Here is a 19,512-nt window from a genome sequence, read left to right as displayed (position 1 = left end):
ATATAGCCTTGCATGGGAAGGCCGGTATGACACTGAACCAGGCCAAATGAGCGTTTCCTGCTTTTAAGTAATATAATGTCAGGAATCCAGCTTGTCAGAAACACCCTGCTCATCTCCCTCTGCACCAGCGCCAGACACTCAAAATGAGCTTCAGGTGAATAATGCCACTTCCTCGGACCTTGTGAGTGACAGTTCAGAGCTTAGGTACTTTGAATGCTTATTTTTATCGCTATAAAACAAAGCTCGGTACGCCTCATGCCTAGGAAGTGGCTTAGCTCACTCAGAAACTTAGGGACTTGCCAGAGGCCTTAGATAACTAAGTAAGATTTGTTTTAGCTGCCCTCAGTATCCAAGGTATTTCCTACTGTAAGTATAAGGAAACATTGAGGATACTTAAGCAACCATATTTGTTTATCTTAGGCCAAACTGGAGAGATTTTCCAGAACCACTACTGCAGCTGCACTTAACTTGCTGAAAGGCTGCATTTGTATGGAGTGCTTTGCTTCTGACTCCATGATCACAAACGAAAACCTTCACCAAGAGCCGAGCTCCACGGGGAAGGCTGCACGCAGCTGCTGAGCAAACCTGAGCAGATGTCTCCAGACACTCACTCTCCGGGTATGCTTCATTAACCTTGGCCTCAACTGGGCCGACTCCTGCATAAGGAGGAAGCCAGAAGGGAGAAGAAAATCACCAGTATTCCCTCCCTCAAATTTCTGAGTAGGTAATTACCTGAAGAGAGACAGATGTCCAGACAGGTTTCACCTCAAAGAGGAGACGAGATTCTCCAAGCCTGCGAATCCAAAGTGTCATAGGAGGGCAACCCCGACAAACCCGCAGCCATCTGCTCAGCCAGGTGATGTGTGAAGTGATGCTGGTCCTCTCCTCTGGCAGTGTGGCTCGTGCCAGTTGCAGGGGACAGCCGTCACTTGGGTCATGGATGGTGTCTCAGTAACAGTTTTGCAAGGCAACCGGTGGGAGGTAACTGTGACTACTGCAGGGACAGGGCAGGATTTTCACACCTCTTGCCTATTCCCTACAGCTTTCTCAGGTCATTCAGTCCACAACCCATGTTTGCTGAAAAGGTGGGGGAAAAAACTACAGCACCATAAAACAAAAAAATTTGCACCAAAGTTATTCTAACAAAAGAAAAGTGGACCCCAGAGATGGCCATTTTACAGTAGGTGTTTGGAGAGCAACAGTGCTTCAACGCATGCATGAGGCTCTGGCTGGACAATGAGGGGTTGAGGAGCGGAGGCCATGCAGGTCAAAATGTCTCAACCTGGGCTCTCATCCTGGAATCTGATTCATACAAATGCACCCTGGTGCCTCTCTGCAGTTTATTTAATAGCACAGATCAGATTGCAATGTCCTGGGTGCCTAAATTTAGCCCCTGAAATCCACATATTGATAGCAAAGTGATTAGTCTGATAATCTAAGGTGTCAAACACCCATTTCAGCAGGGATTGTGAATGCTGAATAGATCCCAAAAAACTGGTAGGTGCTTTGATGATGCTCACATATAGTCCTTGATGTGCAGAAAGGACTTGCACTGACATTAGAGAGTTAGGCAGACAAGGGCAACACATAACCCATTAGCTGCAGCCTTGCAAGATACAGATCACCTCTGCACTGCTGTCAGAATCTTTTTTTTAACTGTAACAGCTACTGGCAGCGCCGAGTGTGCAGGAGAGTGCCTCTGGCTGTGTCCCAACCTGCACATCCACCAAATGCTGACTGCTCTCTCTGCTGGCCAACTGAGAAATGGTATTTTCTCAAGACCTGGACATTTATGTTTCCAGAAATGAGCTGATCAAGCAAATACATGCCAGAAATGTGGCCCTTTTTTTTCCTAAAGTCCCAAAGAGGCGACTAAAGGAGGTTAGCTATTAAATAAACTGTACTGTTAACTGAAAAGTAGCAGCAAAGAGGAGAAAAAGGCAGGAGAGACATGGGTGTCCCAGCTTACTGCATCAACAGTCTGATGGAGGCGAGAACTACCCGTGAGATAGAACATCCTGCCATTATGAGTATTAAGGCTATCAGAGTCTTGCCCTAATGTGTCTAGAAGTGTTGGAAAATTTCCAGTGACCAGCAGAATACAGAAGCTTGGAGACCGTGGAATTGTGAGTAACTGACCTGAGGGCAGGGGGGGATTTCTCCTCACTTTGTTCAGTGCCTGACTCAAGGGTGACCTAGTCCAAAAAGCCACCGCACACTGTGTTATTACATACTGTAGTAATAACTGGACAACAGAAAGACTTCACTGTGGGAAAGGACAGGGTAAAGAAGGCTAAAATGGAATGGAAAGCACTAAGATAATTGTACTGAAAGTGAATAAGCAGCGCATCTTTGTGCTGGACACATCGGGAAGTCATCTGGACACACGGAAGATTAAAAGTCTCAAGGGCTATCAACAGCTATAGGTGAGCACATGCTGATCCTGCAGTGCCAGTGCACCCAGCAAAGCAGCTCTACAGTAACGGCTTTCATTTTATTTCATATGTCGTAGTAGCACGAGCCCAGCTCCCCTGCATGAAGGAGTGAGGCTCTCCCTAGAGCACCACTTTGGGTGGCTGTACTGGCCAGCCTGGAGCTGTACCTGAGGACCACCGAGTCGTGCCCTGCCATATGGTGTACCCCATACGTATGTATGTTCATGGTAGAAAGTCGCTTGAATCTTAAAAACATCAATGATCACAGAGCTGATAATTTGTGATGTCTGGCAGAAGCTGCCTCCTCACCATCAGCTTTACAGTGGCAGTTCTTTGCTTGTACTTGTGACATACTCTGCTTCTGCAGGCATTCAGCAACAAACTTTGGTCTTCTGCCTGCAACTTACTGTGGTGCTCAATGAGTAAACTGTGCTAGTGGGGACACATCACACGTCAGGTCTGAGGTGACAGCAGAAAAGTTAAACACAGCAAGTTCTCCCAAAACAGTCAGGACATTAATCGAAGAAAGGAGTAAAGGGGGGGAGAGAATTCACTTAGTCCATCTGATGGGACACCGAGGCTACCAGCATTAGAAAAAGGGCTGGTCTCTGCTAATTATGGTGAAGCTCCTCTTTGTATCTGGAGCCCTAAATGAGCACTTGGTGTATTCTTGAATTCTGTCTTCCTGACAGTACACCTTCTGAAATGGTGATGATATGCCACGAAGCTTGAAGGGCAACAGAGACAGCACCACAATATCAACACCCTCAGCACTGAAAGAAGTAATTCTCTGGCTATTACCTATCCCTCTGGAATGACAACTTTTTACAAGAGCTACAAAAAGATTATTAATTATAGAAAAGCTATCATCATACACACCCAGCCTGCTACATGTAAAATTAAGCATCTGTTCAGAATGCTCAGAGAGAAAAAGGACTATCTTCACATTGATTTTTTTTTAAACTTGTATATTCTGAATAACGGTTGTGACTGTTCTCCTTCTTAACAGCCTCGATCCTGAAACTAGATTAAACCAGGCAAATTCCTTTGTCTGAGCCCCACTAAAGGGAGTGTGTCATGGATTTCAGTCACCGGAAACTAGCTGAGGATGGCAGCTCAGTATTTAAATCAAATGACATACTCAAGTAGGGAGGGATGAGAACCTAATGTTCTGCAACAACTTAAAGGGTCTGTTAAGCAACAAACAGGAACTCTGTGTATATGAGAGTCAGTCACTTGAAGGATAAAAAGTGCTTAACATAACCCATTCAGCTAAACCATGGATCTTCAAATTCTCAGTTCTGCTATTGTCTAACCTGGGCAGTGCATGCAATGGCCTGGGCACTGGGTTAGCATCTATATAGGGCTGAGCAGACAAATTTCTGCTGCTGTGCACATTCACAACCGTCTTGACATCACTCAAAACCAGTAAGGTCTTCGCTCATTCAGAGCACGCCTGCCACATCAGCGTCATGCAGAAAGAGCTGCCATTTCATCCACCATCAGACCTTTTATGGAGGTGTATCTAGTCAAACCCAGAGTTGCCTCCTCACAGGAACGCTCTGAGCACCAGTTTGTCAGGAATCCCCAGTTCCATCATCTCCATCTCATCTAGTGAAGCTGGTTCAGATACAGAAACTACAGATCAACTCTCCCGCTCTGCAGACAAGTGCCCTGACAAGTGGCCTCCTATCCGTAGTCCGTGCTGGCACCCAAGAAATCCGTGTGGTACCATCCTATCTGCACAGCCAAGCAGCTGTGCTGCATCTGGCAACAGAAAGTGTAAGTTTCTACATTCAGCAAGCCCTTACAACACGGAAAAAGAGATGAACTGAATCAATCCCAGTCATTCAATGGTCTGTCTCTGCTGTTAACCTGCTGAGTAAATTCTCTGGAACTGATGTGAGATACAGCAATAGAATATGCGTATAATAATACACCTATATAACAGTAATATACATATATAAGCATCTTTGAAGTTTTTATTTTTCTGTACTTACAAATAAAATGATCCCTTAATACTTAACACCTGTTACTGTGCTTTTCCTCACCAAGACTGAAGTCCATCACAAATGTTTATTGTAGTCTCAATCCCTGTCGGTTTCCAAGGCCCGACTGGATAAAGCCCTGAGCTGCCTGGTCTGACCTGATTTGAACAGGAGATTGGACTAGAGACCACTTGACCCTTCTAACCTGAATTATTCTACCAGACTGTGATTCTATGATATGCGAGTATGTAAAGTAGACCAGGTCCAAAACCAGAGAATTAAATACCCCATTTTAGCCTATTTCTGTAATCCCATGTTTAAGACGCTCTCTAAGACGTGGGAGACTGCTCCAAACCTCCAAATCAAAACGATGGCTTTCCTGGGTTCCCCTGCAAGGATGCAGCTTGATATCACCTCGAAGGAAATTCAGCAGCAAGCGACCCTGTACAGGGCAGACTTTCTCATTCCCTTCCCCCCAACCATATGTTCCTGCAGATTTCCTTACAGCAGCAAGAGCAGCTGGCTGACCTCATGGCAAGCCAGTTCAAGGAGCTAAGAGGCAGGAAAAAAACCAAACAACCTTATTTCTTTCTGTCGGTTTAGCTTCCTACCCTGGATTACCATGGGACCAGACAAACGCCAAGTGCAAGCACACAGGGGCAGGTAAGAATGTGCAGCCAGCATAAGAAGGAAAAGCAACTGCATCTTCCAGCAACCATCAGCACAAGAACAATTTAACTGAAATGGCAGGCGTTTAATTCTCCCCTTGTACAGCACAGAAACCTAGATACTTACCTGGTTTTACATAGTGCCTGGGACTTTAAGATTGTACTGCCAAAACTCTGTTCCCTTTGTGGGTCTGGCCTTTAGGCTTCTGCTAAATAAGCCTAATTGATAAAGCTAGTGACTAAACTGAGATGCACCATCTGTTTATGTAAGTGATAGAAATCATAACGTAAAGAAAATATACTCACTTCTAAAGTATCTCACTTCTAAAATATGGCGACATTTAACAGTTTGAGCTACATTGTTCAGTATTTTATGCATGTATTTTTCCAAAAGCTTTTCTTACAACACATAAATGCTCTTTTCAATTTGGGCACAGTAGATAGAAAAGTAATATGCTTAAGGTGGAAAGTCTGCCTTTGATTTGATGTATTAAAAACCAAGTTCATTCTTACATAATCAAAATAAAAGTTTTTATTCAGTTCATGGTATTTCTGATTGGGTATTCTATTTGCCCAAATACTTATTCCATGTAAAGAAATGTAAACCATACAGTGTAAGAGCAGCAGAACAAAACACACCCACTCAAAACAGAAGCAGGGAGAACTTCTTTGTTCACTTCACTGTTCTTCCAAAGAATAGCTGTAATCACTGTCTGCCAAATCGATGCACAAAGTCCGGGAGGAGGAACACTGAGCCCCATCCCACTTTGGGATTCATACTGATGAAATCATCCAAGTTCATCTTGGAGTCTAAAAAAGGACCAGAAAAGGGAAATATTTAAATTTCTGATGCAGCTTCTGTAGCACAGGTATACATCTATCACGAAAATGCCCCAAAACCCCTCTTTGATAGTTCAGTTCAAAACAGCAAAGAGTTCATAGCACACTTGCAGAGTAGCAGTCCAGCAAGATTCTGCAAATTGTACGGTGCTACAAAAACATGTATTTCCAGTCTCTGAAATGTTGCTTTTGCCCCCGATCCCTCTCTCTGCCCATGGCAATAATTACCTTACCGGATCACTAAACACCCTTAGTCATTAGAAACTAGTACGTGTAAGAAAGAGTAAGATTTTCCCCTGCAACAGCAGCCTAGAAGGGTTGAGTAGTGTCAGAGAACCGGAGTGCAAACAACCAACACAGGGAACTGCAATGCAACAGGTGCTTGTAGTCTCCCTATATCCACACAAATCCAATTACTCAAAAGCAGGGGAGATACTATTCCCCCATTAAGTTCTGAACCAAAGTCAACTGAGTCAGCTTTTGCACTGACTACAGAGGAACTGGATCAGAGCAGCAGTCAGTGTCTCTAAGAAGCAATCAGCCCCTCGGCAAACCTACAATTTGTTACTCCTCAGGCTACAGTATTTGCTTTGTATTTGCTCTCTCCAGCCCTGAACTTTGTCCTTGCTGAACACCAGCCCACTGCAAGGCCAGAATATGCAAACAGGAGAAAGTGTCTGACATAACCCAGCCCAGAGCCTAGAGGGATGCTCAGGCAAAGAAGGGCGCAAACATAGGCTGGGGGCAAACACTTTTTTTTTTTTTTGGTCTCCTGAACCACTGAATAAAGTCTGAGGGGGAAAAGGTTAATTGCCATAGTTTCAGGAGAAAAGTAAGCATGACTGGCTCTTTTCCAGGAGTTTGATCTGCTGTGACCCTCTCAGGAGAGGTAGAAACCATTCTGTCCCATTCATGGATCCCAGAGAGCTCAGTGCAAAGTGCTGGTGTGCAGTTTTGGGTTTAGGTGCCTTGTACATCCTTTTTCTAGAGCTGGCCTGGTACAAGCTTTGCTGGCTCAGAACCATGCTGATCAGAGGTTTCCCATTCCTCAAACTATTCAGCTCTGACTACAAACACCCGTGGGTTTGTTGTTTTATGTTCTCACTGACGATCTGCGCAAATAATCTTTTAAAATGCCCATTAAAAGAAAACTGGAAGAGAATGAGTTTAAAGAACAGAGTGGGAGAGCCATTGGATTTACTGTTATAGCTTTCCTGCTATATTTAAGTATTTATTTTAACATGGATGATTCATGTGCACATTTAAGGATTAAGAACCAAACAAGAGTAGGCTCTAATGAATGGATTAGAAAATCCATAGGATGGAATTTGCTTCAGCTGCAAAAAGCTTGTGTAATTAGGCTTACCATTATGGACAGCGTAAGCGAGGAACGGAAGACAATGCTTGGGAATCCCAGACCCAGGAGTCCCAGTCATAATCCAGCCCCTGAAGCCCTCTATTTGCACCACATCTACACTATGGCACAGCTTTGTGATTTGCCTAATCCCAGCTCTCACCACTTCCGAGGTCTGGCCTCTAACTCTTTTCTTGTTAACCTATTTGGGCTCTGCACATTTGAAAATCCTTACGTTCAGCCAAGCGTCTTCCTACTGCTGAAGTGAGTCTAGCAGAACAGGACCAATTTCTGCCTGACTATGAGGGGATTTAAAATAGCACAAGTCCAATTTGCTGTTGTAGCTCAAGAACAATTAGTAGCAGATAACAGCTCTTGCTTGCTGGTAGACTGGTAAGCCTGTTTTCCAATTCCCAACTTGTCTTTTCCTCCCTGATGCTTTTGTTTTAAAATTGATGTGATTCTTCATAGAGTTTAAGATTTGAAAGATAACTAATCCCCTGCTTTATATGCACTGAGCATAGCAGAACAATAATTTCATAAAACTGTTCTATGAATGGTAAAGAAGCCCAAAGGGGATTGCTCCAGTAGAGTTGAAAACACAGCTGCCGCTGTTAGCAACTTGGAAGTTGCTGTCACAATGTCTGTAGGAAGTGAAATACTATCTTAAATTCAGAAAGACTGTGGCAGAGCATAACACAGTCCATCGGAGAAGGTTAATGCAATGAAAAATTGTTTTAACAAAGCAAACAGGAACATTCCTGTGAAGAGCAGATGGTCTAAGAGCCGGTCAGTAGATGGCACTGAAGCAGTACGAGAGCTATCCATAGGAAAAAACATAGTGAGACCTCTCCTGTTTTATTCAATTCAGGAGATAATAGTCTCTCTATGCCACTCTTCTTACTCATGTGCTGTATCTGAATGTCATGCATATTATATTAGACCTTGCAGCTTTAGGAAACAGCTCTGCAAAAATGCATGAGAACACCACAAAGTCCTCTTCCTGAAGCAGATGAAGAGTAACAAACACCAGAATTTACAGGAGAGACCTCTGGATGTTACAGCTGACAAACCAAGAGGATTTCTCCACAAAATCAAGGAGAAGCATGCTTTATATAACATTTATGCAAGGTCCAGAGGAGCAGAATTTTTTTTTTTTTTTTAAAGATTTACATTATACTTGCAGTCCTCCTCACATGCTGTGGCTATTACACTAGCTTGCATTTGTGCATGCTCAGAGGTGATCTTCCTCTTTGACCAAACCCACTTTGTTATGCACACACACTGTCAATGACACCTAGCTGGCACATTCTGGGATTCTTGAATTTTATCTTTTTAATCAAGTCTGACCCTTTTGCCCTGAGCAGGGACGAAATAAAAGGCCATACACAGTCAGATGGCACTGTTAGCCATGATACTTGTGGCTTCTGCCAACAGTAGTTAGAAAGCAATACTTCAGCCAAGCCTTAGCTTGGCTCGCAGACCTCGGACTAACTGCATGACAGCTGCCGAAGGGCTGCTGGAGGTGAGCGAGTCAGAAGCAAAGCCTCCAAGATCAGCTCTGCTGCTGCCTAACCTTGGGGGCACCTAAAATACTTAGAAAGTTGGGCTCTTCAGAGACTTGCGTAGGTGTTTACAGTTCTTTTCTGATCCCCCTCCCTTGCCTGAGGAGGGAAGAGAAGTGTTTTTGCAGGCTGTTACCACACTCAGCTAGAGGGTGCTGTCCCCACAGCAGAGACATACCTGACTGCACAAACCATCCTGGTCCATCAGTGTAAAACAAAAGCTGGTCACCTTAAATTATCTTTCATAGAAAGCACTGTAATTTCAATAAGTCACTCACAGAATTTAAATACTTCTAACCTTAGATGTATTTTTACTGGCTCTATCCCGAATTGATTCTTTACTTCCATAACGGCTCATGAAGTAAGGACGTAACTTGGTAGACTAGAGTTTTATTCTCAAATGAGAGGAGCAGAAGGTTCCCATGAAATGCATATGAACTACTTGTATCTGTAGCAGTGCTCCTTTTTTGCTTTCACTAGGATCCTACCACCACCTCAGGAGATACAGAAAGAAACTGCAGACATCTGCCTGGCCTCTGTCTAGTAGCTCTTCTGTTACATAGATGTGTCATACACAATGCCTCCAGAATTTCTCAGCTGTCCTACTCATGCTCTTCAAAACAAAAAAACCAAACAAGCAAAACCCCATCATTTACAACTACCAGGGATTTTAATAATACTAAGAACAAAAAGCCTTTACGAATCAACCCTGCCAGTGTGCTACCAAACACCCAGGGAGAACTGAAATTCAAACCAATGCTTTTCAGTGTTAAGAGTTGATACTAACAGTTGTGTATAACCCATAAGACCATCTGTTCTGAGTAATTTTGAAAGGCACTGTGCAAGCTGTATTTTACACAGGCTTGCAGTAAGGAGAGCTGATCTCATCAGGACTCATACTAAGCAGAATCAGGCCTCATTAATTTGTGGAGAGAAGACTTAAAAGAAAACTCCAGGATGGGCTTACCAACACTGGAATGATGAATCTATGTCCCAAATTGTATCTTCTTAATTTTTATTATTTGAACAAAACACTAGACTTGCCCCTGTTTTCTTTCAACGGGAGGCCACTGGCAACCAGATGGGACCGAGGGAATCTGCTGCAGCTCAGGTATGCTTATCCCAGCAGAGCTGCTTTGAGGATAGGGAAAGCACCATGCACCCAGTTAGGTTATCCAGCTTCTCCTGGCATGCACAGCAGCAGAGCAGAGCAGAGGCCAGAGCAACGCCAGTAAGAAACACAGAGGCCTAGCCCTGGGAAACAGTTAGAGCTGAGCCAGTTGCAAAATGAGCCACTAAACATGTGAGTTCCAATGAGATATTGAGGAGTTCGAGGGGCTTTTTAGTTGGTTGTTTTGGGGTTGTTTGTTTTTTTAAAAAAATAATGATAAGGTCTTTAAAAAAAAATCACCCAGTTTTGCAGTTTCAATTTTTTTAAGCACGTACTGGAATTTATGACTCAAGATAAGCTTGTTTTAGAAGGTTTATTTTGCAACTCCATGAGCAGCACAAGTACAGTTTAAGAATGATTCCTTTTGAGTTAGTGGTAAGAAAAAAAATGCTTCATTGGTTACTGATAGAGATGCCTCAATTCAATTCCAAAAGGAATGTCATGGTCATTAAACATTTCCTGGTTTACTTCATAAAAAAGAATCACTGGCCCCAGTATCCTGTCCTAGCTCCACACTGAGTAATTACATTTTCCTACCAATGGTCCTTATTTAGCTCGCATCTGACTTAGATACTACAGAATTTACTCTTCCAAAGTGCTACATCCAGGCTTAACAGCTGCTCTGCAATATTTTAGTACCAAGAGTACCATTCTTGTCTTTTAAAGTGGGATATGGAGAGCAGTGTATATAAATGTAACTAATATGCTTTAACACATAGCAAATTGTATCAATACAATAGTAGTGGAGTGCTGATTATCTTTAAAAACCAAGAGTTCATGGGCACGTCTTTTTAACAGCACAATGCTCATACATTAAAAGAGACTGATACATTTTTATTGTATCTTTTTAGTCTTCAAGCATTGTTCAACATCAAAGACAACACACAGAGAACAGAACTAATATAAAAGCCTTGTATGCTTTTGTAATCATCTTCTCAAGAGCTTAGGAATTTGGCTACTCTAAATGACAGCAAAATAATAATGCTCTGATCTAATTATGCTTCACAAATAAACTGATACTAAAACAATCTGTGGTCAATTCTGTCAGTCATTAAATTGCAGTTACCTCTAACATGAAATATGTAAACAATTTAATCTTATGCAAACACAAATTATCATGGAAAGCAGAGTACTCTAAGTGAAACGGCAGGGAGAAAACAGTTATCTGCAGTGGAATTTGGCATGGACGTGAACATTAATAACCCTGGCTCTTTCATGATAACAAAAGGTCTGCCACCCAGCTTTCCATCAAGTTTAAAATAAGGCACTTTTCTGCCTGATAAAACCGTGCTGAGACATTACCAGTCTCTGAAGAAAGAGAATTACCAGTTCCACTTGTTGGCAGCAATGCTTTCTAAACTTGTATGTTACCCTGCAGGACACGTGCTCATCTACTAAGCACAGGACTAGATTCAGCTAAAAGTCACAGCACATGATTGTTCTGCAACAGTTAAACCCAGACTCCTTGCTGACTTACAGCACTGTGCATGTTGAAGCATTGTTACAAGATATCCCAAGTGAATACAGTGAAGACAAAAAATGAAGCTGGAAAAACTGGTACTGACTGAAAGACAACTTGAACTAGACAACCTAGCTCTGATACAATCTATGCCTCTTCTGACCCAGATCTTGAAGCTACCTCGTGAAGGACCTTCCACCTTCAGTGGGTGCAGGGTAATCAGTTTCTTTCACCTGCAACATTCAGGCAACTGACCAGAAGACCAGAGCACATCAGCACAGAGCTGGAATACCGGGTCCAGTTTGGAGCTCCTCAGTGCAAAAAAAAAAAAACCCAAACCAAAACATTGACATCCTGGAGCGAGCCCAGAAGAGAAGCATCAAGTTGTTTGAGGCAGGAGTACCTGATATTCAAGGAGAGGCTGAGACAACTGGGCCTGTTCGGTCTTGAACAGAGAAGATAAAGGGGAGCCCTTATTGCTGTCTACATCTACCTGATCTGATGACACAGAGAGGATGGAGCCAGAGCCTTCTTGGAGGAGCCTGGCAACAGGACAAGAAGCAAAAAAAGCAAGTTGGAACATAGGAAATTCTGATTACATACTAGGAATTTTTGGGTTTTTTTGTTACTGTGACAATGATCAAATAGTGGAACAGATTGCCCAGAAATGTGATGGAATCTCCAACCCTGGAGGTGTTCAAGACTAGACTGGACAGAGCACTAAGAAATCCTTGTTTTGAGCAGGTGTTGGACTGGATGATCTTTCACTATCTACCAACATCAGAGAGACAATCTGGAGGTTGGGTTGAGACCATGTGGCTGCTGCTCATCACAGAGGTAAAGCTCAGTAAAGTGAGACAGATAAGGGAGAGTTACAGGGTTTGCAGCTATGAAGTCATTCACTACAGCTGGAGGTACATGTACACACCTGCAACTGTTTGAGTCATTCTGTAACTTACTACCCACAAGTAATGTTTTCTAGTCTTCTCATTTGAGTAGAATTTTTTCAGCTTCCTGATCTGGCCTGATCTATATTCCTCAGAGTGTCATTAGCTCTCAATTATCACAACAATAAGGTTTCCGCAGGCAAAGCATCCTCAGCACCTAGAAGACTCCAGCTAACAGTGAGCTGTGAACTGCAGTTCAGGCATTCTCCACTCACTACACTACATTGGTATAAAACCTTACTGGAGATAAGGACCAAGACACAGGTGCTTCATAACCTTCATAGGTGCTTCAGTTTAAGGGGCTTCATAACCTGGATTGTCTAGAAAACACCTCAAGCTTCACAGTGAAGACTACATCCATGCTCCTGCCCACATTCATAATTAATTTCTACTCCAGTGTGAAACACCAAGCTTCCTTAGAAGCCAGAGCAAAGATTGAGAATTAACTTCCCAGCAACCTAAAACCACAGTAAACGTGGACCTAAACACAAAACCTGTTTCTTTGACCCTGCCTTCTCTAACATAAATACATAGCAGTACTGCATTATTAAAAAAGCAACAAAACCAAACATGCAGAGCAATAATATGAAAACTCTTTCAAAGCAAAATTTCACCACACTTTTCTCCATCTGGGAAGAAAATGAGAAAACAAACACACACATGGCAAATGTTAGCCAGCTTGCCAAGCACATCAGAATAAGCTGAAATGCGGTATGATAAGAATGGTTTCAGCAGTTCTACAAAATAGAAGAGATGGCAAGTCTCTACTTCTCTGCTTAGCCCAGAGGCTGTTATCTAGACGATCACTTAAAGAGGCTTAAGGCTTGGGGAAAAATTTGCTGACTTGCTAGTTCGCCTTAAAGTGTCCTCAGGTTCATTCACCCGGTAGGAAAACCTCAAACATCTCGTGCAGGCAAACCCAGCACACTGAGCAGAGCCTGAAAACTGCCTCCTGTCAAAATAACTGGCTCTGGCAGGATGGGACCTGCCAGCTAAAGTGTGGTATAATCAGTGTGTTAAAAATTCACTTTGTGACCTTAAGCAAATTATTTGGCCTCTTTGCTTCAGTTCCCTGCTGCTACGAGAGAACAGTATTACTTAACTCATTCTCTGCTCAGTTTATGAAGATCAGTAATTAACATTTGATAATGGTAAATGCCAGGAGGCATGCTAGACTTTACATGTTCAGAAAAGGAAGTGCCAAATGCTTCAGAGCCCTATTTTTTTTTTTTCCAGATGAAATAAGAAATGAGCTGGATGTGCTTCCAGACACATGTTATGGAAGCGTATTTATTTCTGGTGTGTGTCTTGGACTATGTCATTCAACACTGTAAGCAGGAAAAGGGAGCTCTGGCAGCTTACCTGCAGTTTCAATGCAAGGGTATGAAGGAGGAGGTTTCTGCCATCTCCCGTTTGCATCTTTCATATGAGATCTGTCTGAAGCAAACGTCTTCAAGTACAAATCTGCTCGAATCATTCTGATTTTCCTAAATAATAATGCAAAATTCTATCAAAAGATGCGTGTATACAACACTGCATTAGTCACTTGGAACAAGAGCCCCTTTCTCCCATCAAGGAGCATTAATTTCACTAAATACATAAATCAGCAATATCGTGCCAAGCAGTTAACTAGCTAACAAGAAACTGCAGTAGGAAAGAAAAGGGCTTTTTATGACTAAGATAAAGAGTTTTAGAAAAACAATAGATAGTGCATTTATTTTACTGGAGTTCAGCAAAAATCTTCTGTCACTATGCATCCACAAAGAGGACTTCAACTTTGACTTCATTTAATAACATTCAGAGTCTTTATCTTTTATGTTGTCACCTGTGAAATTCTGGATGAAGGCTGTCATCCAACCTAAAGGCCTCCACGCTGTACACATCAAAAGGACACGGAAACGGCAACACTGTGTCAAGATCATAAATGAAGTTTTGCTCCCCGCTGGAAACATGAAGTAGAATAACATGGTAGTCCTGGGAAGAAGGGTAATTGCCATTAGTTAAACAACTGTTAATGAGAAACTGGCCACTGGAGTGAAAAAAATGCTTCCTAAAAGCAGAAGCTACAGATCCTTTCTTTAAATCCTGCTTTCTGCCCTTCACGTATTAAGCCTGTAACATTTCTGGCACCAGGAAAGAGATTTCCTAATGCCTGTCTCGTCCATTGCGCCTTTCAAGAAACCTTGGTATTTTCCCCCTTCCTTTCCAGCCTCCTTTGATTTAAGCCTCAACAGCTAAACTAAAGTGTACGCTACTCCTAAGAGAACAGCAAATGTCTTTCAGGTCCCGCACCAAAAGGCAAAAGTTGAATGGGGTAAGCATTTTTGGCTTAGACCCAGTCCTAAATAAAAGCTCACAACAATACATGATAATAGCTTAACATTATCTAGTGATCTCTTCTAACAAGAGATGTTGTACCTGTTGCAGTTACGTGATCTGTGGATTTGAGTCCTGAGTGTCTAGCTAGCAGAAGCAGCTGAAAAAAATGCATGTCACTGAGAAAGGAGCAAACAACTCAGATCAAGAGGACCATAGGAGCAAGATGAATTCCTGTAGCAGCTCTTGAAGCAGGGAAGAAAAATGCCTGTGGGTACTATATCACACTTCTTCAAGGTAACTATTTTGTCTTGACATTTGGCTATGAGGTGCAGTTTTATTCCTTAACTTGCAAGAAACACAGGTGTGGTGGAGGTTTGGAGACACTGTGGTTACTTATGTTAGGTGTCAGGTCCGTACACTGCTGTTTTCCAAAATTAAATTGAAGGTAGCTGTTAACAGTTTACTAAAGCTTACATTAAATCCACTCACAAAAAGATACTGAAGCACTGGCTTTTGACACTTTTAGTATTAAATAAATCCACAAAGGGATTGGAATGGAAAAGCTCTTGGGCAAGCTATTTTGCCAGACTAATACACATATACAACTGTTTGCAACAATATTTAGAAGAATCTGTTACAGAGTGTAAGAAAAATTAACTACAAGCTTTGCATATCCTACGATCCACAGAACCATCAAAGTTAAAACACCTTTCAATCCATTAATTTTCATGAGAAATCCACATTCTGTGGTGGCCTTTCCTGACTCTCCTATTCCTTTTTAGATCATTTTCACAACACTTGGATCTCTTTTTAAACTAAACCTATTGTGTACTATAAATATACCCATATTTTGGGAGAGAATGAATGATTCAGCAATCGCAGAGTTTCAGAAGTCTGCAGATTATTTTGAAGAATTTCAGAAACAGAAATTGCCACAAGAAATAGTTTTTTCCATGCCAGATAACTGAAAGAACTCTGTAATGATACATACTTGAAAGGAATTCTGTAGTGGCAATTACTCAATTACATTAATTGATCAAATGACACTCCAAAGCCACCACTGACCACTGGGTCAGTTTAACTGCTGACACTGAATACATACGCCGCTTATATTTTTCTATCCTCAGTCAGGCCTACATGGATATTTTCACCCATCTACTTCTTATAAGTACAGACATCTGTTTCAAATTCTACAAACCTGGTAGCCCCAACAATATTCAGATAATAATTTTCACAAATCTGTTACGTACTCTTGCCAACATTAAGGTTTGTCACCTGTACATTTTACTGACTGTCTCACTGTTAATTTACTACGAATGGCAAGAAGGAGCACCAGATACAGGTTCTTTATAAATCTGTTGTAAAAGAGTAATAAATATTAATACAAAACTATAAACCGGTTGAGGTTGGACCTCTGGATATCATTTAGTCCAACCCCCTGCTCAAGCAGGGACATCTAGAGCCAGCTGACTGGGACCATCTCCTTTTGAATATCTCCAAGGATGGAGACTCCACAACCTCTCTGGGCAACGTGCTCCACCACCCTCACAGTAAAAACGTGTTTCTTTATGTTCAGATGGAACATAAACATAACAGTTTGTTACAGTGAAGATGGGTGACACTGCCCATGTCTGATCCTGCAGCTATCAACTACAGAAGGATGCACTTGAAATTACTGAGAGAGAAGAGAAGGCCTTACCCAGACAACAGGCTCATCACCATGTCCCGATCTCTGCTTCCAGAGTGGAATCTGAAAGTTGTAAGTGAATGGATCTGAAGTGAATAAAACCTTTCAGATTAATACAGATTAATTTCAGGTTAATTGGTCAGTTCTTTGCTAACCTACCCGCTTCATCACTCTACATCTGTGCTGCAGTCAGAAAATTTTCTCTAGTTTCTAACTTTCAGGAGCATGAAGTTGGAGATACTATTCTGGGCTGCACAATATAATCATCCTCCTAAACTGACAGATTACAGGGAACAACTACACCCACAGCTCATAGTGACATCACGCCTCTTCCCACGGTCCTGAGTGCATCAGATAACTAAAAAATCTCACGTGGTGTGGTGTGCGTGCCTCCGAGCCAACAGGGCTTTGGACCACGTCTCACTTACAGGTTGGGCTACAGTCTAAAGGCCTAGGAGCACCTCTCACCTATGTTGGGCTGTGGTTAAAATGCCTGGGACCACGTCTCACCTAGGCTAGGCTGCGGTCTAGGCCTGGGACCACAACTCACCTACACTGGGCTGCGGTCTAAAGGCCTGAATCTCTCCATAGCCACATTCAGATCACATCTCACTGACTCACCATCCTCCTATCATTGGATATGAAAACAGCATAGAATTCTTCTAAAGGGTATTGATCCTGACTCCTGATGTAGTCACAAAGTTTCCAAACATTTTCTTCACTGTAAGACACAAGAATTGATTATTTTTTTTTTCCCCCAGCTCCACTTCTTGTGAACAGCAGCGAGCCGAGAGGCGATGCCTGCTGCAGAGTCGCCCGGTGTAAATCCCCTCTGTGGCCGGAGTTCTCCAAGGTCACACACCTGTTTAGGAAAAGCCTCCAGCCTCGGCGCCTTGCGGGGGTGGGGTGGGGTGGGGTGGGGTGGGGTGGGGTGGGGTGGGGGGTACCCGCCTCCCGGCCCCCGCCCCCGGCCCCTAGCGGACCTTACCAGTAGCAGCTGGTGTAGGCGCAGGCGGGGCGGGGCGGCACCGCCGGTTCGTAGGCGGCCGCCGGCCGCGCCATGGCCGGCCTCAGCGGGGCGGTGAGGGCGGCGCAGAAAGTGCCGGGCGCGGCGGCAGCCACCGGCTACGCCTTCCCTGAGGAAACGCGGCCAGGCGGCGGGACCGCCATCCCGGCTCGCCGCAGGCGCTTCCCGGGCTCCGCCGGAGTAGCGGCCAGGGGTGCGGGAAGCGCGGCCCCTCTCGGGCGGGGCGCGGAGGGACGAGGAGGAGCCGCGCCGCCGCCGTCACCAGAACGAGCGCGAGAGCGAGCGCGAGCGCGAGCGCGGCTCCTGGAAGCGCCGCCCTGGCGGCCCCGCCCCCTACCGGCGGGAAGCGGCGGAGGGGCGGGCCCAGCGCGCGCCACCGAGCCAATCCCGCGCTGTGAAGCGACGCGCTTGAACTTTGACGCGCCAAAACTCTGGACGGGGCGCGGCACCGCGCGTGTCCTTCCGCCACCAGGGCCGGGACCAGCTGCCGGAGGGGAGGAAGGGAAGAGAGTGCGGGGGCAGAGCGGGTGGAGGGCGCGGGGCCGCCTCCGCTGGAGCGGGGCGGCCCAGCCGCGGCGGCGGAAGGAAGACAGGAAGGCGGCGAGGCGGAGGGATCCTGGGGAGGAGTGGTGACCCCGCGGCGCGCGGGCGGGCGGGCGGCGGCGGCGGCGGAGCCGGGCGCGGGGTCGGCGCGGCTCCCGGCCATGGTGGTCCTCCGGAGCGGTGCCGCCCGCATGCCGGGCCCGGCGGTCCGCGACAGCCGCTGCCGCCGCCCCCCCTTCGACCTCATGGACTCCAGCTCCGAGTTCATCTCCTTAGAGTCCCCCTTGCTCAGCAGACGCCGCATCTGGACGCGCTCCGGGGTCGCCTCGGCCGCCACCAGGGCCGCGAGATCTCGGCAGACCAGGAGAACCGACGAGGCCGTGAGCACCGGGCGGGGCGCGGGGGGGCGGGGGGGGAGGCTGCGGCTCCGCGGGGAGACGGGCCTCGGCCCGGCGGGGGAGCCGTCGCCGAGGGCGGGGGGTTGGTGCCCGCCGGGGACCTTCGAGAGCTGCTGCGAGGAGCGGGGGCAACCGAGTCCCCGCGCAGAGGCGCCGGAGATCGCTGTCACGTGGAGGAAAAAACAGGGAAAAAACTCGTCTTTCGGGTAAGCGCCTACAGCTGCGGTCGGTTGCGTGGCTGCGTGTGAAGAAGCTTCTAGGACCGCAGCCGGTCCGGTCCCGTCCCCCAGCCCCGCCACCCATTTCTGGTCGCCCTGCAGCGAAAGGGGGGCTCGGCACAGCGCCTGGTTCGTCTGCTGCCCTGGGGATAGAAACTTTTCGCATCCCCGTATGGTTTGGTGTGTTATCTGTATTTCCCCTTCCCCGTTTATTTTGATTAAATTTGTTATCTCGGGTAAAAAGTTATCTTCAAAAGATCTTCTAGCCCGCTTTGCTTTAATTGTGGCAATGCTTACACAGCACTTGCTGTTTTGATGACAAAAATGCATCAAAACCAGCGCTCAACACAAAAAACGTCAAACCTATAACTGCATTCTAGCTGGCCTGAAGTGCCTGTGAAATGCTTCTTAGTCAAGTGTATCTAGGTACTGCTCTGGATGCTTTAAAAGCAAAGCTCAGTTTAGAAATTGGGACTAATTTGTACTCAAAGCACTTATGTCTGTAACCTAAAAGGATGAAAACTTTACTTAAGCTTTTTACAATCTGTAATTTTAATGATAATCTATATTTTTATATTCTATAATTTTTCATCTAGAAAAGAGACAACTTCCATGATGATAAAGGATGTTTAGTAATCCATGCTATCTGCCTCTGTGTGGCTACTTTAATAACTAAACCATTTCACTTTGAGGAGTTCATTGTTTTTAATGTAGCCTTCAAAAACTAAAACTCTTCTTTGCTCTTTCCAAGTCAGGCTGTTCTCGGCAGGGTGTCTTGCTTCCATGACAAAAAAAGGCAGACCAGATCCAACTCAGAAGTGGTCTGCTCTTCAGGGGACCTCTGCCTCTGAGTGATGCTTGTAGTGGACTCTGTTTCCTTCCAGCAGAACTCT

At 44.8% G+C, this 19,512-nt stretch overlaps 2 protein-coding genes across 4 annotated transcripts in view; one reads left to right on the top strand and one right to left on the bottom strand.

Moving 5' to 3' along the window:
• Positions 1-5,605: 5,605 nt before the first annotated feature.
• On the bottom strand, positions 5,606-17,727 carry NTAQ1 (N-terminal glutamine amidase 1). Of its 3 annotated transcripts, XR_012631334.1 has the most exons (7): positions 17,422-17,727; positions 17,055-17,154; positions 16,446-16,496; positions 14,253-14,401; positions 13,790-13,914; positions 11,884-12,022; positions 5,606-5,901 (listed from the first exon to the last, which is right to left on the bottom strand). XR_012631334.1 is itself a non-coding variant. In XM_074887434.1 (6 exons), exons 1-6 carry the CDS (start codon positions 17,493-17,495, stop codon positions 5,798-5,800), a joined length of 603 nt encoding a protein of 200 aa, XP_074743535.1. In that variant the 5' UTR covers positions 17,496-17,727; the 3' UTR covers positions 5,606-5,797. The 3 variants fall into 3 exon arrangements, 2 of the variants coding, with proteins under 2 accessions (XP_074743535.1, XP_074743550.1); XM_074887434.1 differs by lacking the exon at positions 11,884-12,022; XM_074887449.1 differs by lacking the exons at positions 11,884-12,022; positions 17,422-17,727 and adding an exon at positions 17,296-17,416.
• A 371-nt stretch (positions 17,728-18,098) lies between these two features.
• The window catches only part of ATAD2 (ATPase family AAA domain containing 2), a 39,716-nt gene continuing 38,302 nt past the window's right edge, over positions 18,099-19,512 (top strand). The window contains exon 1 of the mRNA XM_074887420.1: positions 18,099-18,383. Within this exon, the coding sequence (XP_074743521.1) occupies positions 18,165-18,383 (219 nt within the window). The 5' untranslated portion in view covers positions 18,099-18,164. The remainder of the gene's footprint in view (positions 18,384-19,512) is intronic.

Source organism: Strix uralensis, chromosome 1 (assembly GCF_047716275.1).
Source record: "Strix uralensis isolate ZFMK-TIS-50842 chromosome 1, bStrUra1, whole genome shotgun sequence".
In the NCBI taxonomy this organism is placed as follows: Eukaryota; Metazoa; Chordata; class Aves; order Strigiformes; family Strigidae; genus Strix; species Strix uralensis.
This window is presented reverse-complemented; position numbering and strand designations above follow the sequence as displayed.

Bases quoted from the DNA above. Each gene is read 5' to 3' on its own strand.
- NTAQ1 (XM_074887434.1), bottom strand. From the start codon at position 17,495: ATGGCGCGGCCGGCGGCCGCCTACGAACCGGCGGTGCCGCCCCGCCCC. The intron at 17,155-17,421 runs GTAAGGTCCGCT...TGTGTCTTACAG, and splicing joins GCCTACACCAGCTGCTACTG to TGAAGAAAATGTTTGGAAAC. The intron at 13,915-14,252 runs GTGACAACATAA...ATTATTATTTAG, and splicing joins CTTCATCCAGAATTTCACAG to GAAAATCAGAATGATTCGAG.